The sequence below is a fragment of the Asterias amurensis genome, chromosome 6, assembly GCF_032118995.1.
Source record: "Asterias amurensis chromosome 6, ASM3211899v1".
Classification (NCBI taxonomy): Eukaryota; Metazoa; Echinodermata; class Asteroidea; order Forcipulatida; family Asteriidae; genus Asterias; species Asterias amurensis.
The window spans coordinates 8893956-8911313 of record NC_092653.1 but is presented as its reverse complement, the minus strand read 5'-3'; the positions used below and the strand labels follow the sequence as shown (position 1 = coordinate 8911313).

General features: G+C 37.1%; 1 protein-coding gene across 4 annotated transcripts in view; it reads right to left on the bottom strand.

Annotated features, from left to right (window-relative positions):
• Positions 1-17358, bottom strand: part of LOC139939165 (calcium-transporting ATPase sarcoplasmic/endoplasmic reticulum type-like) — an 80518-nt gene extending 63160 nt beyond the window's left edge. For 2 of the 4 annotated variants that reach the window (XM_071934934.1, XM_071934933.1), the window contains exons 1-6: positions 17142-17356; positions 15531-15687; positions 14855-14872; positions 14008-14090; positions 8899-9006; positions 7185-7323 (exon numbers count right to left, since the gene is read on the bottom strand). In XM_071934934.1, the coding sequence (XP_071791035.1) occupies positions 7185-7323; positions 8899-9006; positions 14008-14090; positions 14855-14872; positions 15531-15648 (466 nt within the window). In that variant the 5' untranslated portion in view covers positions 15649-15687; positions 17142-17356. Of the gene's footprint in view, positions 1-7184; positions 7324-8898; positions 9007-14007; positions 14091-14854; positions 14873-15530; positions 15688-17141 lie in introns of all 4 variants that reach the window. The other 2 variants (XM_071934932.1, XM_071934931.1) reach the window with 2 other exon arrangements.

Sequence of the window (17358 nt, the reverse complement as noted above, 5' to 3'; positions counted from 1 at the left end):
TGTCAATAGCGGCTGCAACCAGCTGCAAGGTTTGACCTGCTTCCATTCACATAAAGAGGTCAAGGTAAAGTTTACACAAAGTATGCTGACGTACATGTTTTGTATTATCCCATTAATAAAAAACAAAGCTATATGTTCTGTTTTATTTCATTTCCGTTGACATTTTCACTGCATTTGTAAGAAAGAAAGAAAACAGCTAACCAAATTTCAAAGATAATACACTGTACATGCTTTCATGTGCTTGCACTTAATTTTAATGCTGAACAATTTAGGGGTTAGGTTGAAAGGTACTATGTGTAGCCTCTCCAAATCGTTGTCGTCCCTTTTTAAAAATTCTCTTATAAGTGCAGGGTAAAAGATAAATCTTGTGGTTTGTTAAGATGCCGTGGTCTGTACATAATTTTCTTTACGGCAGATGCACAATTCTATGTCCAGATATTGATCAAGTTCACAATCAATTTACTTTATCGCTAGCTTTTTATAACTCCACGAAGCAGGTGAGGGGGGGGGGGGTGTTCAATACAAAATATTTCATTGCAATTAAATAAAGTAGAAGTATTTAAAAAACATCGTTGACTGAGTGCCCGATGTAAATGCAATTAATGTTCAGAGTGATTTGTGGCATTGTGTACTGGAACACTTAGTACCATTGAACAGATGAAAGTTTGCAGAATATTGGTTGACATTTATCTGCTAAGCAAAAAAAAATAGCAGGATACAAGTCACAGATGCTACATGTGAAATTGTATTCTGGTAAGCATATAATTCAATTGTGCTTGGCTACTTTAGTGCTAAGCAGCTTTCCGAAATTGGGCCCTAGGTAAGTATGTTTTCATAATCCAAAACACCACTGCATACACACACAGATAATGTTTAATCTGTATCTCCTTCGGATGGGAATCTTTCTAATGAAATATTTCCCAGCCAGGCATACCCTCTCATTACTAATGCAAGAATGTTCGACGTGTACAGGTGTATGCACCTGCCCATGGTATCACATGGAGTGGGTTACTCTAAATGATTAGAGGGACCTGGGCAATGATGTGGTGATCCTAGCCTGAACATCTGACGTCACACTTTGAGGCTTGTGAATTACGCCAGAATTCTGCCCATCAAATAATCACCTTTGAACTTGCATCATTTCTAATACAACCTTCATGAGATTCACTGTTAAATCTGATGTACATGTGTATACATGATAAATCAATACCTGTCCTACATAATATCAAATCTTTGCTAGTAAGTAGTTAGTAAGGACAGCGGACCAGTCTATTGTGATCCCTGCTCTTTAGGATGCAGAAATAACATCCACAGGGATGGTACAGTGTGCATCTCCACAGGGATGACATGCACTGTGTAATGTTCTTTTAGCCCCAGGCTAAATTCATCTGCATTAAAATCCTGCTTAACATCCATACACTGTATGTAGGTTTACCAACCAAAATATATATGAATTAAATGTCCATTTTTTGTGGCTGGTTCCCAGCATTGTTTTTGCTTAGCAATTCACATGAATTTTGCTTACAGACTGTGAAAAGGGAAATGTTGATGCTAATTTGTTATCTCTTGAATTTTAGCATCTGGTATTTCAATTGCTCTCAGCTTTGTGCTGCCAGGTTTTGGCGTTTTTTAATAAATAAAAGTGAATGAATGAATGAAGTACTTGGATCAGTGCCTTAACATTGTTGTTAACAGTATTAAGAAAGATTACTCCATAATGTCAAGATGTACAAGTGCATGCAGAGTGCCTAATAATGTGATAGATTGAGAGCATCTTATTTAAGATGCTTTTTAATTATTGACATTTATCAGTCCGTTTCATTCCCACACCAGCACACTGCATCAATTCAGATCATCCGTAATTTCTCAGCATATCCCTTATCATTGCGGGTATCGTCTCAACCCAAACCCTCGCTGTTAACCCCTTGAAGAAGACGATGCTAGGGAGGGAGTCACAGGCAGCGAGAGCCCCGTGGAAGCAAGCCGGCATGTCTCTCATATTTCAGATGCCCATTCCGATCATTCCAGACAGGTCTTCACTCGGCTCTTTTTTTGAGTTCCCTCCCCATAAGGCTACATGTATGCGTTGCACATTATGTCTACAAAGTGCTTACAATTTGTCCAAACTCTTGGATATTTATTTACACTGGGTCTTGGGATGTCTGTATTTAATCTGATAACATTTGATAAACAGATGGTAAAATTGGGGTTATTGACAAATTTATGTTCTTTTTAATTTTCTTTAGTGTAAACTGGTGGTATGGAGTCAAGCACGCTGGTGCAAACCTTTATGTCAGGAATCCAACATTGGAACAGGAAGTAGAATGGTCCATGGCATATGTATACAAGCAGGCTTATTTATGCTTCATGTTTGAAAGGGCAAGGGCAGCAAGGCCTTTTGGTTTTTGTCTTAACACGATTGCATTTGAATTTTCATTTCTATTGTTGTCATCAACTAACATACATGTACGGCACATGTTGTCCACCAGTGTTTTCTCAAAAACTTAACAATCTTCAAGAATTAGAAAAACAATTTCAAAGTTAATGTCTCCTGGCGACTACACAATTTTAATGTGAGGGCCTGAATATGGTGGGAAAAACATTTTGCGAAAATTGATCTCATTTGTCTTATGGGTTAGTAGGCTCCAATACTCAACAGATCTGAAGGAAATTTTCAGACTCAACATTAAACATTAATTAAAGATATTCCACGGTGAGGTATTGTTAATCAAATTGAAAAACATTGTTAATCAAATTGAAAAACACAAAATCACTGGCCTCGGACCTGTAGCTATGGTAGAGTACGGTGTAAATGTCAAGGTACCCGCAGGGATGGGCATTGAGGGTTTCCCTGGTAACTTTCCTCTCACATCTTAAACTGAAACTCCATTGGGTTCTTGGCTAGTACAGTTGTTAAAGGCAGTGGACACTATTGGTAATTACTCAAAATAATTATTAGCATAAAACCTCATTTGGTAACAAGAAATGGGGCGAGGTTGATGGTATAAAACATTTTGAGAAACGGCTCCCTCTGAAGTAACATAGTTTTCGAGAAAGAGGCAATTTTCCATGAATTTGATTTCGAGACCTCAAGTTTAGAATTTGAGGTCTCGAAATCAAGCATCAGAAAGCACACAACTTCGTGTGACAAGGGTGTTTTTTCTTTCATTATTATCTCGCAACTTCGATGACCAACTGAGCTAAAATTTTCACAGGTTTGTTATTTTATGTATATGTTGAGATACACCAAGTGAGAAGCCTGGTCTTTGACAATTACCAATAGTGTCCAGGGTCTTTAAGTTCTTTAATGATGGGCATTGTGAATTTTCCATGGAAAAAAATGTCAAATGTTTTCCACCCACATCTAAAACTAAAACTTCCTCTCTCCAATGTGGTCTTTGCTAGTACAGTAAACAAGTTTGCTTTTAAGAGTCATTGTCTTCACAACCAGAACAAATGTAAAGACATGTATAGAAATGGATTTATTCTGAATTCTAATATTTGTATGCACAATTCACTCATTAAGTTCCCCTTTAGGTGGAATCCATTCTTTTGTAAATAATTTTGAGCTCTATTTAACAGAGTCATTCAAGGTCTTCTATTCATTGGTAGATAATTTGCTTTCACTGAATGGTGAAATATCAAATTAAAAACTTACAATGGGAAATATAGGTCATGCTTAATTATCAATTGAAATAGTCAGGAAGTTAAATTGTTGCTCCTTAGAAATACTTATTCGTCAACATGTTTTTAAGATTTGAATCACATATATAAAAAAAAACAGTCACCTTGCATTAACATTGCAGTGATCGGAAAAAGAATTTTTGCTCTGTAAAAACGTTGTCAGGTCAGGGTAAATCTTCTTGGCAGCCTAGGGTTGGCTGTCACATAGGGTAATTCTCCTTGTAGGAATAGAGCAGGCTCGTCAAGGCCAAGCCCACAGTGCCACAAGGTCGGCCCCATCCTGCTTGACAATGATGCATTGCAATCGATTACTTTGCATCTTTGCTACAGCACTGATGGGTTACCATGGCTTCTTTTAGGCACAGGGAAGATAGGAACAAGAGTTTGATGGGGGGGTGGGGGGGGGCGGCTGGCAGAGGAGATAGATGGCATGTGCAAATGCATACATTGTGAATTATAAAGACCAGCCCCCCGTTGGTATACATCTACATCCAAAATGAGTAGGGTCAACTGTAGCCTGCTATTAGTCCATACATTAGTTTGCGCTGATGAGCAAGTTCAGATTGAATATCCAAGGCCTTCCTCAATCAAATCATGGCTCTATAGTATACACACTTACAGCATGTACGGTTGGCTAACAAAACCTGCTACATGGCATGCTATGTTTCATGCTCTTTCCGCCATTTTGAATTTGTGTGTTTAATCACAATGCTTTGAACCGACTGATGCATCACACAGAAATTTGAAATTGAAATTAAAACCAGCATCTGCATAGACCTTATCGCAAATACCAATGCGCAAGCGCAGACTGTTGAATGAGGTGCATTGTGGGATATATATGAATCAAATTTGTAATCAGCTAGACCACAATGCACCTAATTCCAAGCTTTACGCGCGCGCCCCAGTATTTGCGAAAAGGGTCTATTGGGGCCCAGCCCCGTCACCTTACCTTTCATTTAATTTCATTTATTAATTAATAATAGTTGTGAAGCAAATGACCCGCACAAAAGTAAACTTAACCACTGTACTGTGCAAGCCAAGAACCTCCATGGAGAGAAGACAAAAAGGAAGTTTTAGCTATAGATGTGGGAGGAAAACCCAGAGAACTAATCCAGGATACAGCCACACATGTACATGTAGTCTACCTGGTGTATAGGTATACACAGTGTGTACACAACAAAGTGTACACATCCAAAATTGAATCATACACCAACCACAATAACAAGTGATTAAAATTATGGCTGCTATTTGTCTTGCGTATCAACATGTATATAAAATGATAATTAAATTGTTTTGGTCCGAGCATAATTCAAAGCCTTCTGTACAAAAATAATACTTTTACAAAATAATAAATAAATAATTAAATCAACACAAGGAACAAAGGGGGCGTCTGCAAAGCTGACTGACTCAAACGAATGCCATTCAGCACGATTCCTTCCTGTCGATGAAGTAACGACAGGAATAGCTTTAATGCCTGCTTCAAAGGCCAGGTGTTCTCGTTAGGATGGAGCCTACGTATAAATAACAACACCTGCCTCCATCACCCCTGAAGCAAAGATATGCATTACAAGACTTGATTTGCTCATTAAGAAAGTGAAATGCTATTCTCACCTTAATGCTCTTCAGGACATTTCAGCGCGGCATCAGACATGGTGTCCAAGTAATCCATGTATTGTGCATACGGAATTTCAACTTTGAGAAGGCAGGGCGGTTTTCATTTTGCAATGGGCACTTCCATTGGAAAATTTTAAAGTCTATGGGAAATTTTTGGAGGGGCACAAAGGCCAAGACCAGCAGTCAATTTTACTAAAAAAGCTAGGATTAATCCTCAAGGTTAATCTCGAGATGCGTCCTAACGTCTATAGTTACGGAACTTAACTCATCATATAAGTCCCAATATTAATTCTAAGTTTGAAAGAGTTTGGTGAAATCACAACGGCCTGGTGCTACTTTGTAATTCATATGATATTATTGCAAATATGTACATGTGCCCAAGTACATATGTTATGTCATTAAAAATTCATGATCTGTACACGGGAGACACCAACCCGTACAAATAACAAGCACTACCTTATAGTCCTCTAAAAAAGTACAGGAATTATATTTGAATAAAGACTTGTTTTTCTCTAGGCTAAGATGCAGGAGGCAAGAGAAAGCCATTCATAGTATAAAAACTATTTTTGTTCCTTTTTCAAAGGAAATATTTGTATCCGGGTAAAATGTATGACGCACATTTATACAGACTGGATAAAACAACTTTGTTTTCAATGTCGACACTTACGTTATCAAAAGTGACATTTACCGAGCACAAAATCCCATGACAAAGCATACGAGAACTATTGATTTTTCTCCTGGCCGCCATAAATTTAAGAGAGAAACATTCATGTACAGCTGTGCCTATGGAAATTGAGTCATTTACACAGATGCCTCGCTTCTCGGAAAAATGGCATCTGACGTAAGTTGCCATCCATTTAATCCATGCAAATGAAAACTGATATTTATTGTAGAACGATGTCATGCTAATAAGATATTAAACAAATTTACAGTAGGCGAACTTCACTATTTTAGGATTTTTGTAGTTAGATAAGTAGTTAGATAAGTCTTTAATCTTTAAAATTAATGAGCAAAAACTAATTTCAGCATTCTCAAAACAAAAAATCAATTTCAGTTTAATTCAATAAATTTTGTTTATAGTGAATGCTTTAAATGATAAGTATCCTTTTACAATATTGTAATTAAAGACATAAAGGGGGAGGATGGCAAAAAAAGCTGAAACTTGGATTTTGGGAGGTACTTTAAATTTATATATCCACTTTGACCTTTTGACCTTTTAACCCCTGGAATTATAGATTCCAAGGAGCTTTTGGGAACAATATCCTCATCACTAGGGAAGTAGATCAAAGGGCCCGACTTATTTAAATCTTGGAGAAAACGATACAGCATTTCTTATTTACCAGGTAGACTGAAAAGAAAATCTGAATTCAGAAAACAAAATCGAAAAACTTCTCATCCCTGTAATTGAAACCAGCATAAATAAACAACGCAGATGACTAAATTCAGTATGTGGAGTTCACATCTTATGGTTCAGTTGCCAACCTTGTTCTCAAATGCCATGGGGGGAAAAATTTAAGGTTACATCTTATGGTTCAGTTGGCAGACCTTTTCTCGAATGACAGGGGGAAAAAGGACAATAGGAAGATGAAAATCCTGAAATCAAGAACAAATCCTTTAATTCACATGCCTTCAGATGATGGACTTTTGCCTTTGGTCGGTCTATTCCTGTTCACGTTTACAACATTACACCTTAGATATGAATAACAGAAATTGTTTGCGACAAAATGAATATGCATGTGAGTTGTGCCTTCCTGTCCAGACATCAAAGCCCAACCAAACTAATGGTCATTTAACACCCAGGCAATCAAGTAGGCAGCTCAATTTCAAAATTTGGTTTCCTCGGGCGGGAAAGGGGGGGGGGGCCACATACACACATCAATACATACCTGAGACTTCTACGATGTCGCCGGGAACCAGATCGCGAGCTCGTATTCTCTGTACGCCTGATTTGTCTTGCCGAATCACCTTGGCAATCTCTGGCTCGTATTCCTTCAAGGCTTCTATGGCACTCTCTGCATTCCGCTCCTAGTTCGGGGGTTTCGTTATTTTTTTAAAAGGCAGGGAGGAAATCAGAACGAAAAATCAACATTGGATATTAACACCGCAGGAATGCGACAACTCTTTTTTTAAGAGTTCTCATGTTGTTTTAATGCATACAGGTGTTTTTTGTTTCCCCGGTGGTATGTTTTTGCATCCACAATAGTTTGCTCCAATTGTCAATGTCAATACTACATACATGTTGGTGCTCTTCAACCCACTCTCCTGTATAAATTAATATTTAAAACATACCGTACCTTGACACTCAAAAAATATCCTTGCTCATGTGGTCTTGAACAGTTTCTTCGGGAAATTCAAGTGCATGTTAACATAGGTGCAAATAAACCAACTTCTTTTTCTGTTTCATTTTAACGAGACAGTGCAAGCAACAATAGCAACAACAAAATTGAAGATTGCTTTTCACCATTAACTGAACTCGGATGATTTTTGCTTGTTATAAATTCATTTAAATCCTTCACAGGAACTAAAACTGACTTGGCACAATATTATGCACACTCTGCACAAATGTGAAACTACAAATAGACCCCCAATAACACAGTTTTTTAAATGCAACAGAAAATTGTTCATGTGAATTTAAGTTGACAGGCTCTACTTTAAAAGCCTTTTCAAATATATCCGTCAATATCAAGTTTATCAAATCACGACAATAACGTCAGCGTGACTAAAGCGAGGAACTTCAGAAAAATAACCCCCTGGATAAATCAATAATATCTGGAAAATGTACAAGGAAGTTTGACTCAAACTGACAGATCTGAGCATTTGAAGATAACGAACATGACACTACTAAGTGTACAAAACACATCATGCTCTCAAATTTTTAAGCCTGTTTGATTTTAAGCAAAAAAATGCTTCTTGGAAAAATAACGATGGGCCACCAGTCAAAAGAGGGTGAATGACACAACATTTTGGATGCCAACTTGTCTCTGCTTAGAAACCTATTTCTGTGCTTCAGGAGCGAAAAGCTGGGTGACCTACATTCTAAATCAAATGACGAGGATTGGTTTGGGCGTTATATGTAAAGGTTATTAATTATTATGTATGACTTGCCATGAAAGACCATTTATCCCCAATTATATTAAAGTTAACTTATTCAAATTCATAACAAGATGGAATAAACTGTAACGGCTCAACATATGTATTGTATAGCATGTAAAGCTTTTCTCAAAAAATTGCAGCCTACTAAAGTATACTTCTTCATACATACTATGTTAGATTTAAAGCAGATAAAATAACGAACCCGTGAAAGTGTAAGCTCAATCAGTCATTGGAGTCGCAGGAATTTTTTTTGTAAAAGCCACAATGTTTTCACTGTTTTCAAACATTGACCTTTTGACCTTCAAGATCAGTCAGGGCAAAAAAAAAAGAAGCTTCCAATAAAAGTATCGTTAAAAAATTTAATGGTAAGCCAGGTTCTTACTTCATGCAAATGCGACTCCTTTTGCAGCGCTATTCGCAAGTAAGTTGAGCAGAGTTGAACTGCTGCGATTTATTTGCAGGAAGTTATGAACCAGGCTTTACTAAAATGTTGTGGAAGTTACTCACTTGCCATACTCCAATTATTGCATTCGCTATCAGGATCAGAAGAATGACAAAGGGTTCTACAAACGCTGTAACTTTCTCATCCTCATCCTCTTCAAATATGGCTAATATCTGCAAAAACAACAACAAAACAACAATCAATGCCTACAGTTTGAACTCACATTTTACTCAAATGATTAAACAGGGTTTGTGGTAAAACCATGTGAATATCTTTTTTGAAAAGTGTTGGTTCTTTTCAGAACCTGTGGTTAAGCGACTCAACGTTTCGATCAGGGGCTTATGATCTTCAAATGATCCAGAAATTTCAGGAAACTTTGTACACAATGTGTTCTTTTAGAATCAAAACATGCAATCTAAATAGAGAACACAATAATGCCTTTCTGCAAACAGAAACACAAAAATTCGCTTCTCCCTAACCGTATGTTAGGTAGGAAACAAACATGAACATTCTCAAGAAATTGCTGTTTGTTTCTTTAGAGTATTTGATACTATTAGAAGGTGGATTAACGACTGGAGACTCCGTAAGCCTGAATTAAGTCCAACTCTAATGGGGCACAAAAAAGAAATATTCTATGTTTTTATCCTGGGTATAATTGGCACTAGTCATTAAATACTTAATGCTTTGTGACTAAATGCTTTGTGACGCATAGGCAGACGCAAAAGCTGCAAGGGAATAGTGTCAAAGTTTGACGTCTTTACTGTGTTGACATTTATGAATATCAAGGGATTCACAAGAACTGAAGACAGATTAAAGAAATTATTTTAAACCTGTCAACAGGTTGGTGATATAAATATGTTTTTTCCCCCGTCATCGACCAACAACCCATGTGGGATCGAAGGTCAACTAAAGGGCAGATTATTAAGACTGAGGAGGGGAAAGGATGAAGAGGGGTGCATAAAAGTTTTGGGGGTAAAAAAACAGGTTTGACATTTGCCGAATGTAAACAGTCCAGAAAAATGCCCTGCTGGCCGTGGCCTGGGTTCCCTTATAAATTCCCACATTCAATCACATTCACCCTATGCCCTAATAGACGGCTTGCCATTTGCGACTTAGATTTGAATAATGTCCGGTATAATGATTTGTTTCAGTCACAACTTAGTGCTCACTTCTGAATCCCTCAGCCAACAGAAACAGTTACTGTCGCATAATTTGGGGCATACAGCAGACACTCAATTTTTCAATGAATAATGGCACAATGGTACAAGGGTTTGTTCACCTACAGGTTGCTATACAAAACCTTGGCCAGAACCATATGACATAACAAACTATCTTTGAGGAATTCAAATTTAAGCGGTCACTTGTGACTACGTAAGCAGGTCATTGTACTAGATTCCAAGCTATTCGCAAATGGCTTTATCGTATTGTACTGATCTCCCTTTGATGTGGAACAAGGGGATGTCAAAAGCTAGCCTTTGCCTGCATGATATGGACACTAACGTCACATTAAATATACACACTATTCTTCAAACTGACCTGCAATGCAAAACTCCATGCATTAACCAATTTAGGAGTTCAATTCCCGGGAAATACTCCCAGCAAAGCTTGACTGTACACAACAGGCTAGTCCCATTTCATTACATGACACATTATCAATATTATGCATAGAAAAACAACACCCATTAAGTTTACGCATGTGTACAGTGTTGTAGTATTATAGTACACGTATTATGTACTGTACAGTCCTGTTTGCAAGTTAAAAAACTTCACCACTGGCTATTTTATAACCCCGGTCGCATTTCCATAGAATACATAATGCATTATACAATGTATATGTACCAAACCATAACAAACAATTTAACAGTCCACATTTAACAGTCCAGAATAAATCAACATGACACTTTTAAAAAATGACTATTAAAATTGCTCAAGGCTTATAGGACTATGTGAAACGTGTAAATCAACTTTGGAAATTCTAATCTGAAACATTTCATTAATGTTTTTTGTCAATGGTTTTTTGGCTATTCTTTACATTTATAACAAAAGACACATTAATCCCAATACTTTGTAACATAATTGTAAAACGTCAGTCTTATGACCACATGTTCATGGTTATCATGATAAAAAGCTGTTCCATGTAATTAATGGACTTCCTTTCTTTCTTCATGGTCAAGACTTCATCATCAGAACCCTAAATCCTAAGGACATCAGAAGAACATGAAACAAAACAAGGACCCCCCATCTCTCACTATCATACACAGGGTGCTAATTGCACTTTGAGCAGATTCACCAGTACACTAATTGAGCTTGGAAAATTTCACCATCACAAGTGTGAAACAATGTAATATGACTATGAGAGACAAGAGACACAGGAGTAACTGTACATTATGTGTTAGCCTTGTCTACCTTGCCATTGAGGCGAGACATTTGTAACTAGAGGTCAGGCCTCAAAATAACCCACAATACCTATGCCCCTACAGCACTTGTCTTTATGCCCTGAGCCTTTCCTTAAAAGTTCTATACAAAGTTCAAATTTTTTTTTTTTAATATCAGGCTTGAACTTCAGCAAGACTCTATTTACTTGCCACATGTGCATCATCGCTGATAATGCATCAGTGCAATACAGAGACCACAGGTTTTGTTTGCGGGCATCATTATACAGTAACCAAAAACATAGGATTCGAACTGCCTCTAGCTGCCAGGCAACCTCGGTAGTATAGTTGGTAAGACACTGCTCTAGAATTGCAAGGGTCGTGGGTTCGAATCCCACCCGGGTAACATGCCTGTGATATTTTTTTCACAGGACTTGGGGAAAGTACTGAGTATACAGTGCTAACTCACATCGGTGTATGGGTAAACACCAAAATTAATAACCAGCCTAAGGTCAAACTCGTAAGTACCCCAAGTATGAAATTAATTCATGATTTGTCTTAATGGCTTTTAGATTTGACATCTTCAAATTACAATGGATGCTCTTGTAGATGTATCCATGCAGATTGGTTTTATAGATTATACATCTCGTCAACTGATTGAAATATCAATCAAGGAGAGACAGGGGCTTACTGTACACACATTGCTTAGAGCTCTGTGATTGACATCAGTTGTTCTTCACGACTAATCAAGCTTAAAGATATTAAACAAACATAAAACTCAAACCCTATCTCATTCATGCCCATCACCGAAAAAAAAAAAGCCAAGACAGAAAAACCAACTCTGATTTCTCCATACCAGACATTTTTTTCTGGACATTTTCAGGATTCCATTTGGCCTGGGATTTAAATGTCACTTAAGTGCATGGTGGACTCCAGCGGTTCGGTATCACTTAACACCACGCTACCAGCGGCAGCTACGAGTAAATGTCAAGGATTGAGAGTCAAGCAACCAGGTCCCTCCATGATGGGTTCGAGTCTTCCCAAGAAATTCAAGTCCGACAAGTGTATTTGCGTCTGGTGTTGATGACATTCTATCCAATTTATTATTTTCTCAAAAAACCTCCCAATTTAGAAGCACCATCTCCTCAAGTTATAGCACAGTAAAAAAAATTTTGGACGAACGTTTTAAATTGTGGATTCTCAAGTGTGTGATACGGCAGCATCTTTAAATTCGGTTAGTACGTCGTCATCATGATGAAGTCACAGCTGTGTAAGTGCAGTGCAAACAATTGTTGCAAACTCATGTGTTGCATCAAACATGTACAAAGCCCACGGCAAGACGTCAGTCGAAGAAAAACAAATAATACAACTGTAGTAAACGGGTCCAACGACTGACACTGCAGACGACTGATGGGCCTTGCTCATTTGATCATGATCACAGGCAAACATTTTAAAACATCACTCAGGGAATGATTTCATCAAGCAAGTTTGCATCTATAGCAAATACTTGAAGTGAAAATTTGTTGAACACACTAATTCCTAATAACTGAGTACCAAATTATGACATATTTTTTTAGTAGCAACTGGTCAAATTTGCGTAACATTTTGCTATGCTAAAGAAGAAAAATTCTTCAGTGCCATCTTTCCATTTCCAAAAGATTGATCATTGATCAAATTTAACACCACAATGATGCTTCTTCACAGAGTTTAGACAGTTTAAGGGGACACTTTTCTCTCGGAATGATTACTGCCTTTAAATGATGAACTTCGCTAAAAAAAATGAAAAAATTATGAAAACACATTTGTTCTGCTTGCAGTCTTTGCTTTGATTTAAAATGGTACTTGTGTTTCTTTGGGTTTTTTTATATGTCAGATAATGCATATTTTACAACAGTTGATGATGTCCGCTTGGAAGTCCATAGTGAGCAAATACAACCAAGATCCACCCAAGGAATGTTTTTGAGTATCTTAGACCATGAAGATGAGTCTCGTTTCACATTGATCCCTTGGCAAGAACTTCTCATCGCAGCTGAATCATCCAACCTCCGACAACACTAAATGTGCTGTGACGCACATCATGCCATCCTCACCACCTTTAAAAAACGACTGTTTCTCTCCTCCAGACCAAAAACCAAATGTCAACCCCACCAGACAGTCTGGTCCAACCCAGTTTCAATGAACCTTAAATAAAGGAATTCAGATGATTCAGACCAGTGTACTTTTACATGTTTACCCGTCCCTGAGCATCTGCCCATTTTGTTCATCCTTTAAGTGTGTTGTCACAAACACTGACATAAAGAAGTGTAGTGCATTTGATCGTTGCACTTACGCCAAGCATAACACGGATTAGGGGTTTCATTGACGTTATACAGCTGGTGCGGGTAAAACTGGTGCTGTAGTGTTCTATTTTATGACCTGCAACCACAAGGACCTGATGCAATGTCATGGCTATCAGTCTGGTTCCCTGAGAAGTAGGCCTACTGACAAGTAATGCCCATTACAAGTGCCTGCTTATTTTGCTACCTGCCTCAATTTGGATGCAAACATTTTTGGCTTCACCAGGGCCTACATGTATTCATAGGGGATTCTAACAGGAAGGTATGCATAGCTTATTTAGTTTCATGAAAGATGGGATTTGTAAAAATTGGTCAGTTATATTTGAATCTTAGGCATGTCAGATTAAATTTAAACAAGACCAACTACTGTGTCCAATTCAAATCGTCAGTCTTCACTTGACAGACTGTTCACGGGAAACAGAATGAAGTTTTGGAAATAAGAAAAGAAAACATGGCTGATACTTACAAATGATATTACAGCTGCTAGAAGTAAGATTTTAACCAAAAGATCATCAAACTGTTCTAAAACAAGCTGCCAGAGAGGTTTTCCTGTTGACAATTAGAAAAGAAAATACACATCATTATAAATAGTTGTACATTGCTGCTAGTGTGCCATCAACACCAAGAAACCTTGGTTCTGCTATTTTGAGAGTCAGCTTCCTGGAGTGTTACCAAGGGATGAGATTTGATGAATTTTAAAACTCCTGAAAATGGCTTTCAGGCATGAGTTCCCATTTATTCAGACAAGCAACTTTCTAATTGCAGACACAGGAAATGGCTGATCACACTAAAATTGTACAGTGTTTTCCTTTTTCTATGGCACTGTTGTGAAAAGAAAAAATTAGCTCATCAGCTAAAAAGTTGCACGGCTGTTTATTATTGACACAAATCCTCCCATAGTTTAAAATTAAGGAGGTTTTACAGATTTAATGCATCACCAGTTTGGACACATTGTAGACTACTTCTTTCTCCCTTTGGTGATTGTTTCACTTCTTTCAAGAAACTGGGAAGGCTCAAGATGATTTTGAGAACAAATCCAATGTCATGAAAAAAAAACCCTGGTAAAACAAATGTCTGGTTTACTGTGCAAATTTACTGTGCATTAAAGGCAACACAAGCGCATTACCAAGCTCACTATATCTTAAAATGCAAACAAAGGGTACATGTTTTAAAGACCATTCAAAGCATTTTAGAGTGTGCGTCTTTATGATTTTAGAAATGCATTGAATAATGTTTGCTCTTTGAATTGTAATAGGTGACAAATCAATTGAGATGCTATAATTAAAGAAATAATGAGAAGAGATGCAACTTACTTTCTTCTGCTGGTAGCTCTGTTGATCCAAGGAAGTGGTTTATATAAAAGAGAAAAAGAGAGAAATTATCAAAATGTTTAAATCCAATGGAGTTTTAGAGTAAATATTATTACAATCTAGTTCACTCCACATCTGTCAATACATTCAGATGAAATACATTGCACAAGACAAACAAAAATTTATTTAGACAATAAAACATACAGTAACAATTGTGAAATGTGCAGAGGGCACGGCTGAGGTGGAACATTGGTTTTTCCTTCAACTGAAAGGTTTTTTCTTCAACTTAAAGGTTCACCTTGCCCAGAAATATAAACAATCAATCAAACTAGATGTACACAAAATTTAATTTTAAATTACTTCCTGTTCAATGAATTTGTTTTGGTTTGTTTTACAATATATAAAAAAAACACCACAAGCAATCACAGGTTGAAACGCATCAAACTTTTTGAAAACCATTATTTGTTTTTTTGTCAATCAGAGAAATATGTTTGAGGTCTTACTTTTGTGACGGTCATTTTATTTGAAAAACACAAGACTTTGTGATCTGTTGAATAAATGGGAAAATTGTTGACAGCTTTGATATTCTACAATGTCTTTCCTTATTATTAAGGACAACAAAATTTTATTTTATTCTAAATACAGAAAAAAGACTAAGTAGTCCAGCAAATCTGCTTACCATTGGGGCCATATTTTTCCTGGGCTGCTTTGACTTGGGCTTGTGTCAATCCCTGAGCTTCTTTAGTTCCAAAAAACTGCAGCGTTTCAGCTACACTTTTAACGTGTGCCAATTCCATTATTATTTCTCTTTAGTGTGTTGAGATGTCAAACCTATCCTGGGGGGAAAAACAAAAAATGTGTGTTTAGAATAGAATAATAAATTAAGACCCCAATACAAAATCCTAGGCCTTCAAAATTTTATCAATAATGCTTTTAAAAATAATGAATAAGGCTTGGGTAAGAAGCTATTTTTTTTCCCTTTTTGACTTTATGTAATTCATACAAGTTAGCCCCAAACAAGGCCAACAAAAATAGGAGGATGTGTAGGGATTCAAAATTCTAGGACTCCAAGAAGCGGCTAGAAATCATGGTATGGTAGGAATAGGATGGAAAAAACAAGCTTTTAAAAAAGGCATTTTAGTTCCAGTATGACGACCTTAATTCTTCATGTTTAATTGGTATTTCTTCATCTTAAATTAACATCTATTCAAATGCTTTGCTTTCTTGGAAAAGTTTCCGTATGGCGCCACCACTTTTTCATTCAAAATAAAATAATATAGTATCTAATTTACCTGATTGATATATCCCTTTTTGTAAAAATGAGTGAAAAAGTGGTGGCGCCATACGGAAAGTTATCCGCTTTCTTCTTTGTTCTACACTCAGCGTAGAATATGGTTGAGTTGTGTGTTCATTGCCAATTGGGGATCAAAGAACAATGGCTAATTTAAATCACAAATGAATCGTTAATATAGTACATCATTGAGCTTGAATTACCATAATATTGGGAGGTTACTCACAACTGCTACATTTTATTATTATTACGATTGTAATGTTAGTTTGACAGAAATTTAAACCACAGCCCCCCAAAACTGTGGACTTGCACTGCTGGCAAGAAGTGTAATGCTTTAAATTCTATTCTATTTTTTATGTGATTTACAATTACAAACCAACATTGGACAAATCATGTTCATTTTATCAATCATAGAATAAATGTTTACTTATTATGAAAAACAAAACCATAAACTAAAATAAATGAAGTTTCAAGTCATGGTTATTTTTTAAAAAGTAACGAGTTTCAGTGCTACATCTACATGTATACCGGTACTCCTAAACGCCTTTCAGTCACTTCAGCAACTAAACGAGGGTTTTGTGAGATGCGTCACAGTTGGTGGACACGTGTGCGTGATGCTCTTTAAATTTACAACAAATCATGAAATAGTGCAAGTTAAAATTGCAGATCTGGCCAGTACTGCCTACTGGTTCTTTCTAATTCTAGCACGATGGCTCTAGACTTGGCAGAGGGTGCAACCAACACATTCATAAGCCTCCAGTCGTCATGTTGAATCACACGACCCACACTGCCACAGCACATGTTTCAAACGTTCACCATTTCAAACATACGATTATTAGAACACGTAGTATTTTCATAACGCGTGAGATAGTACCGTAAAACGGGTCACTATATCGCACCACCATCATTCTTACAAAACGCAATATTTTGTTTACGGTACCGGCAAAAATAAAAACCACACATTTCAAAACATTTACCAGCGTAATTAAATCTACAAACCTCCTATATGACGGTCGCCGTGTCTCCTGTTCGCAAGACTCTCAATTCCCTTTCTCAACCCTGATGTGCAAAGAAGGTAAATTTCACGTTAAAATGAGCCTCCCAAACCGGTACATTTCGGTTCTCGCAGTCACAACCTTGCCAGCCGAACTCGTGTACAGAATGTGTATGGTAATTTTTGTCACACACACCTCACGTCGTATGTACATACATATGG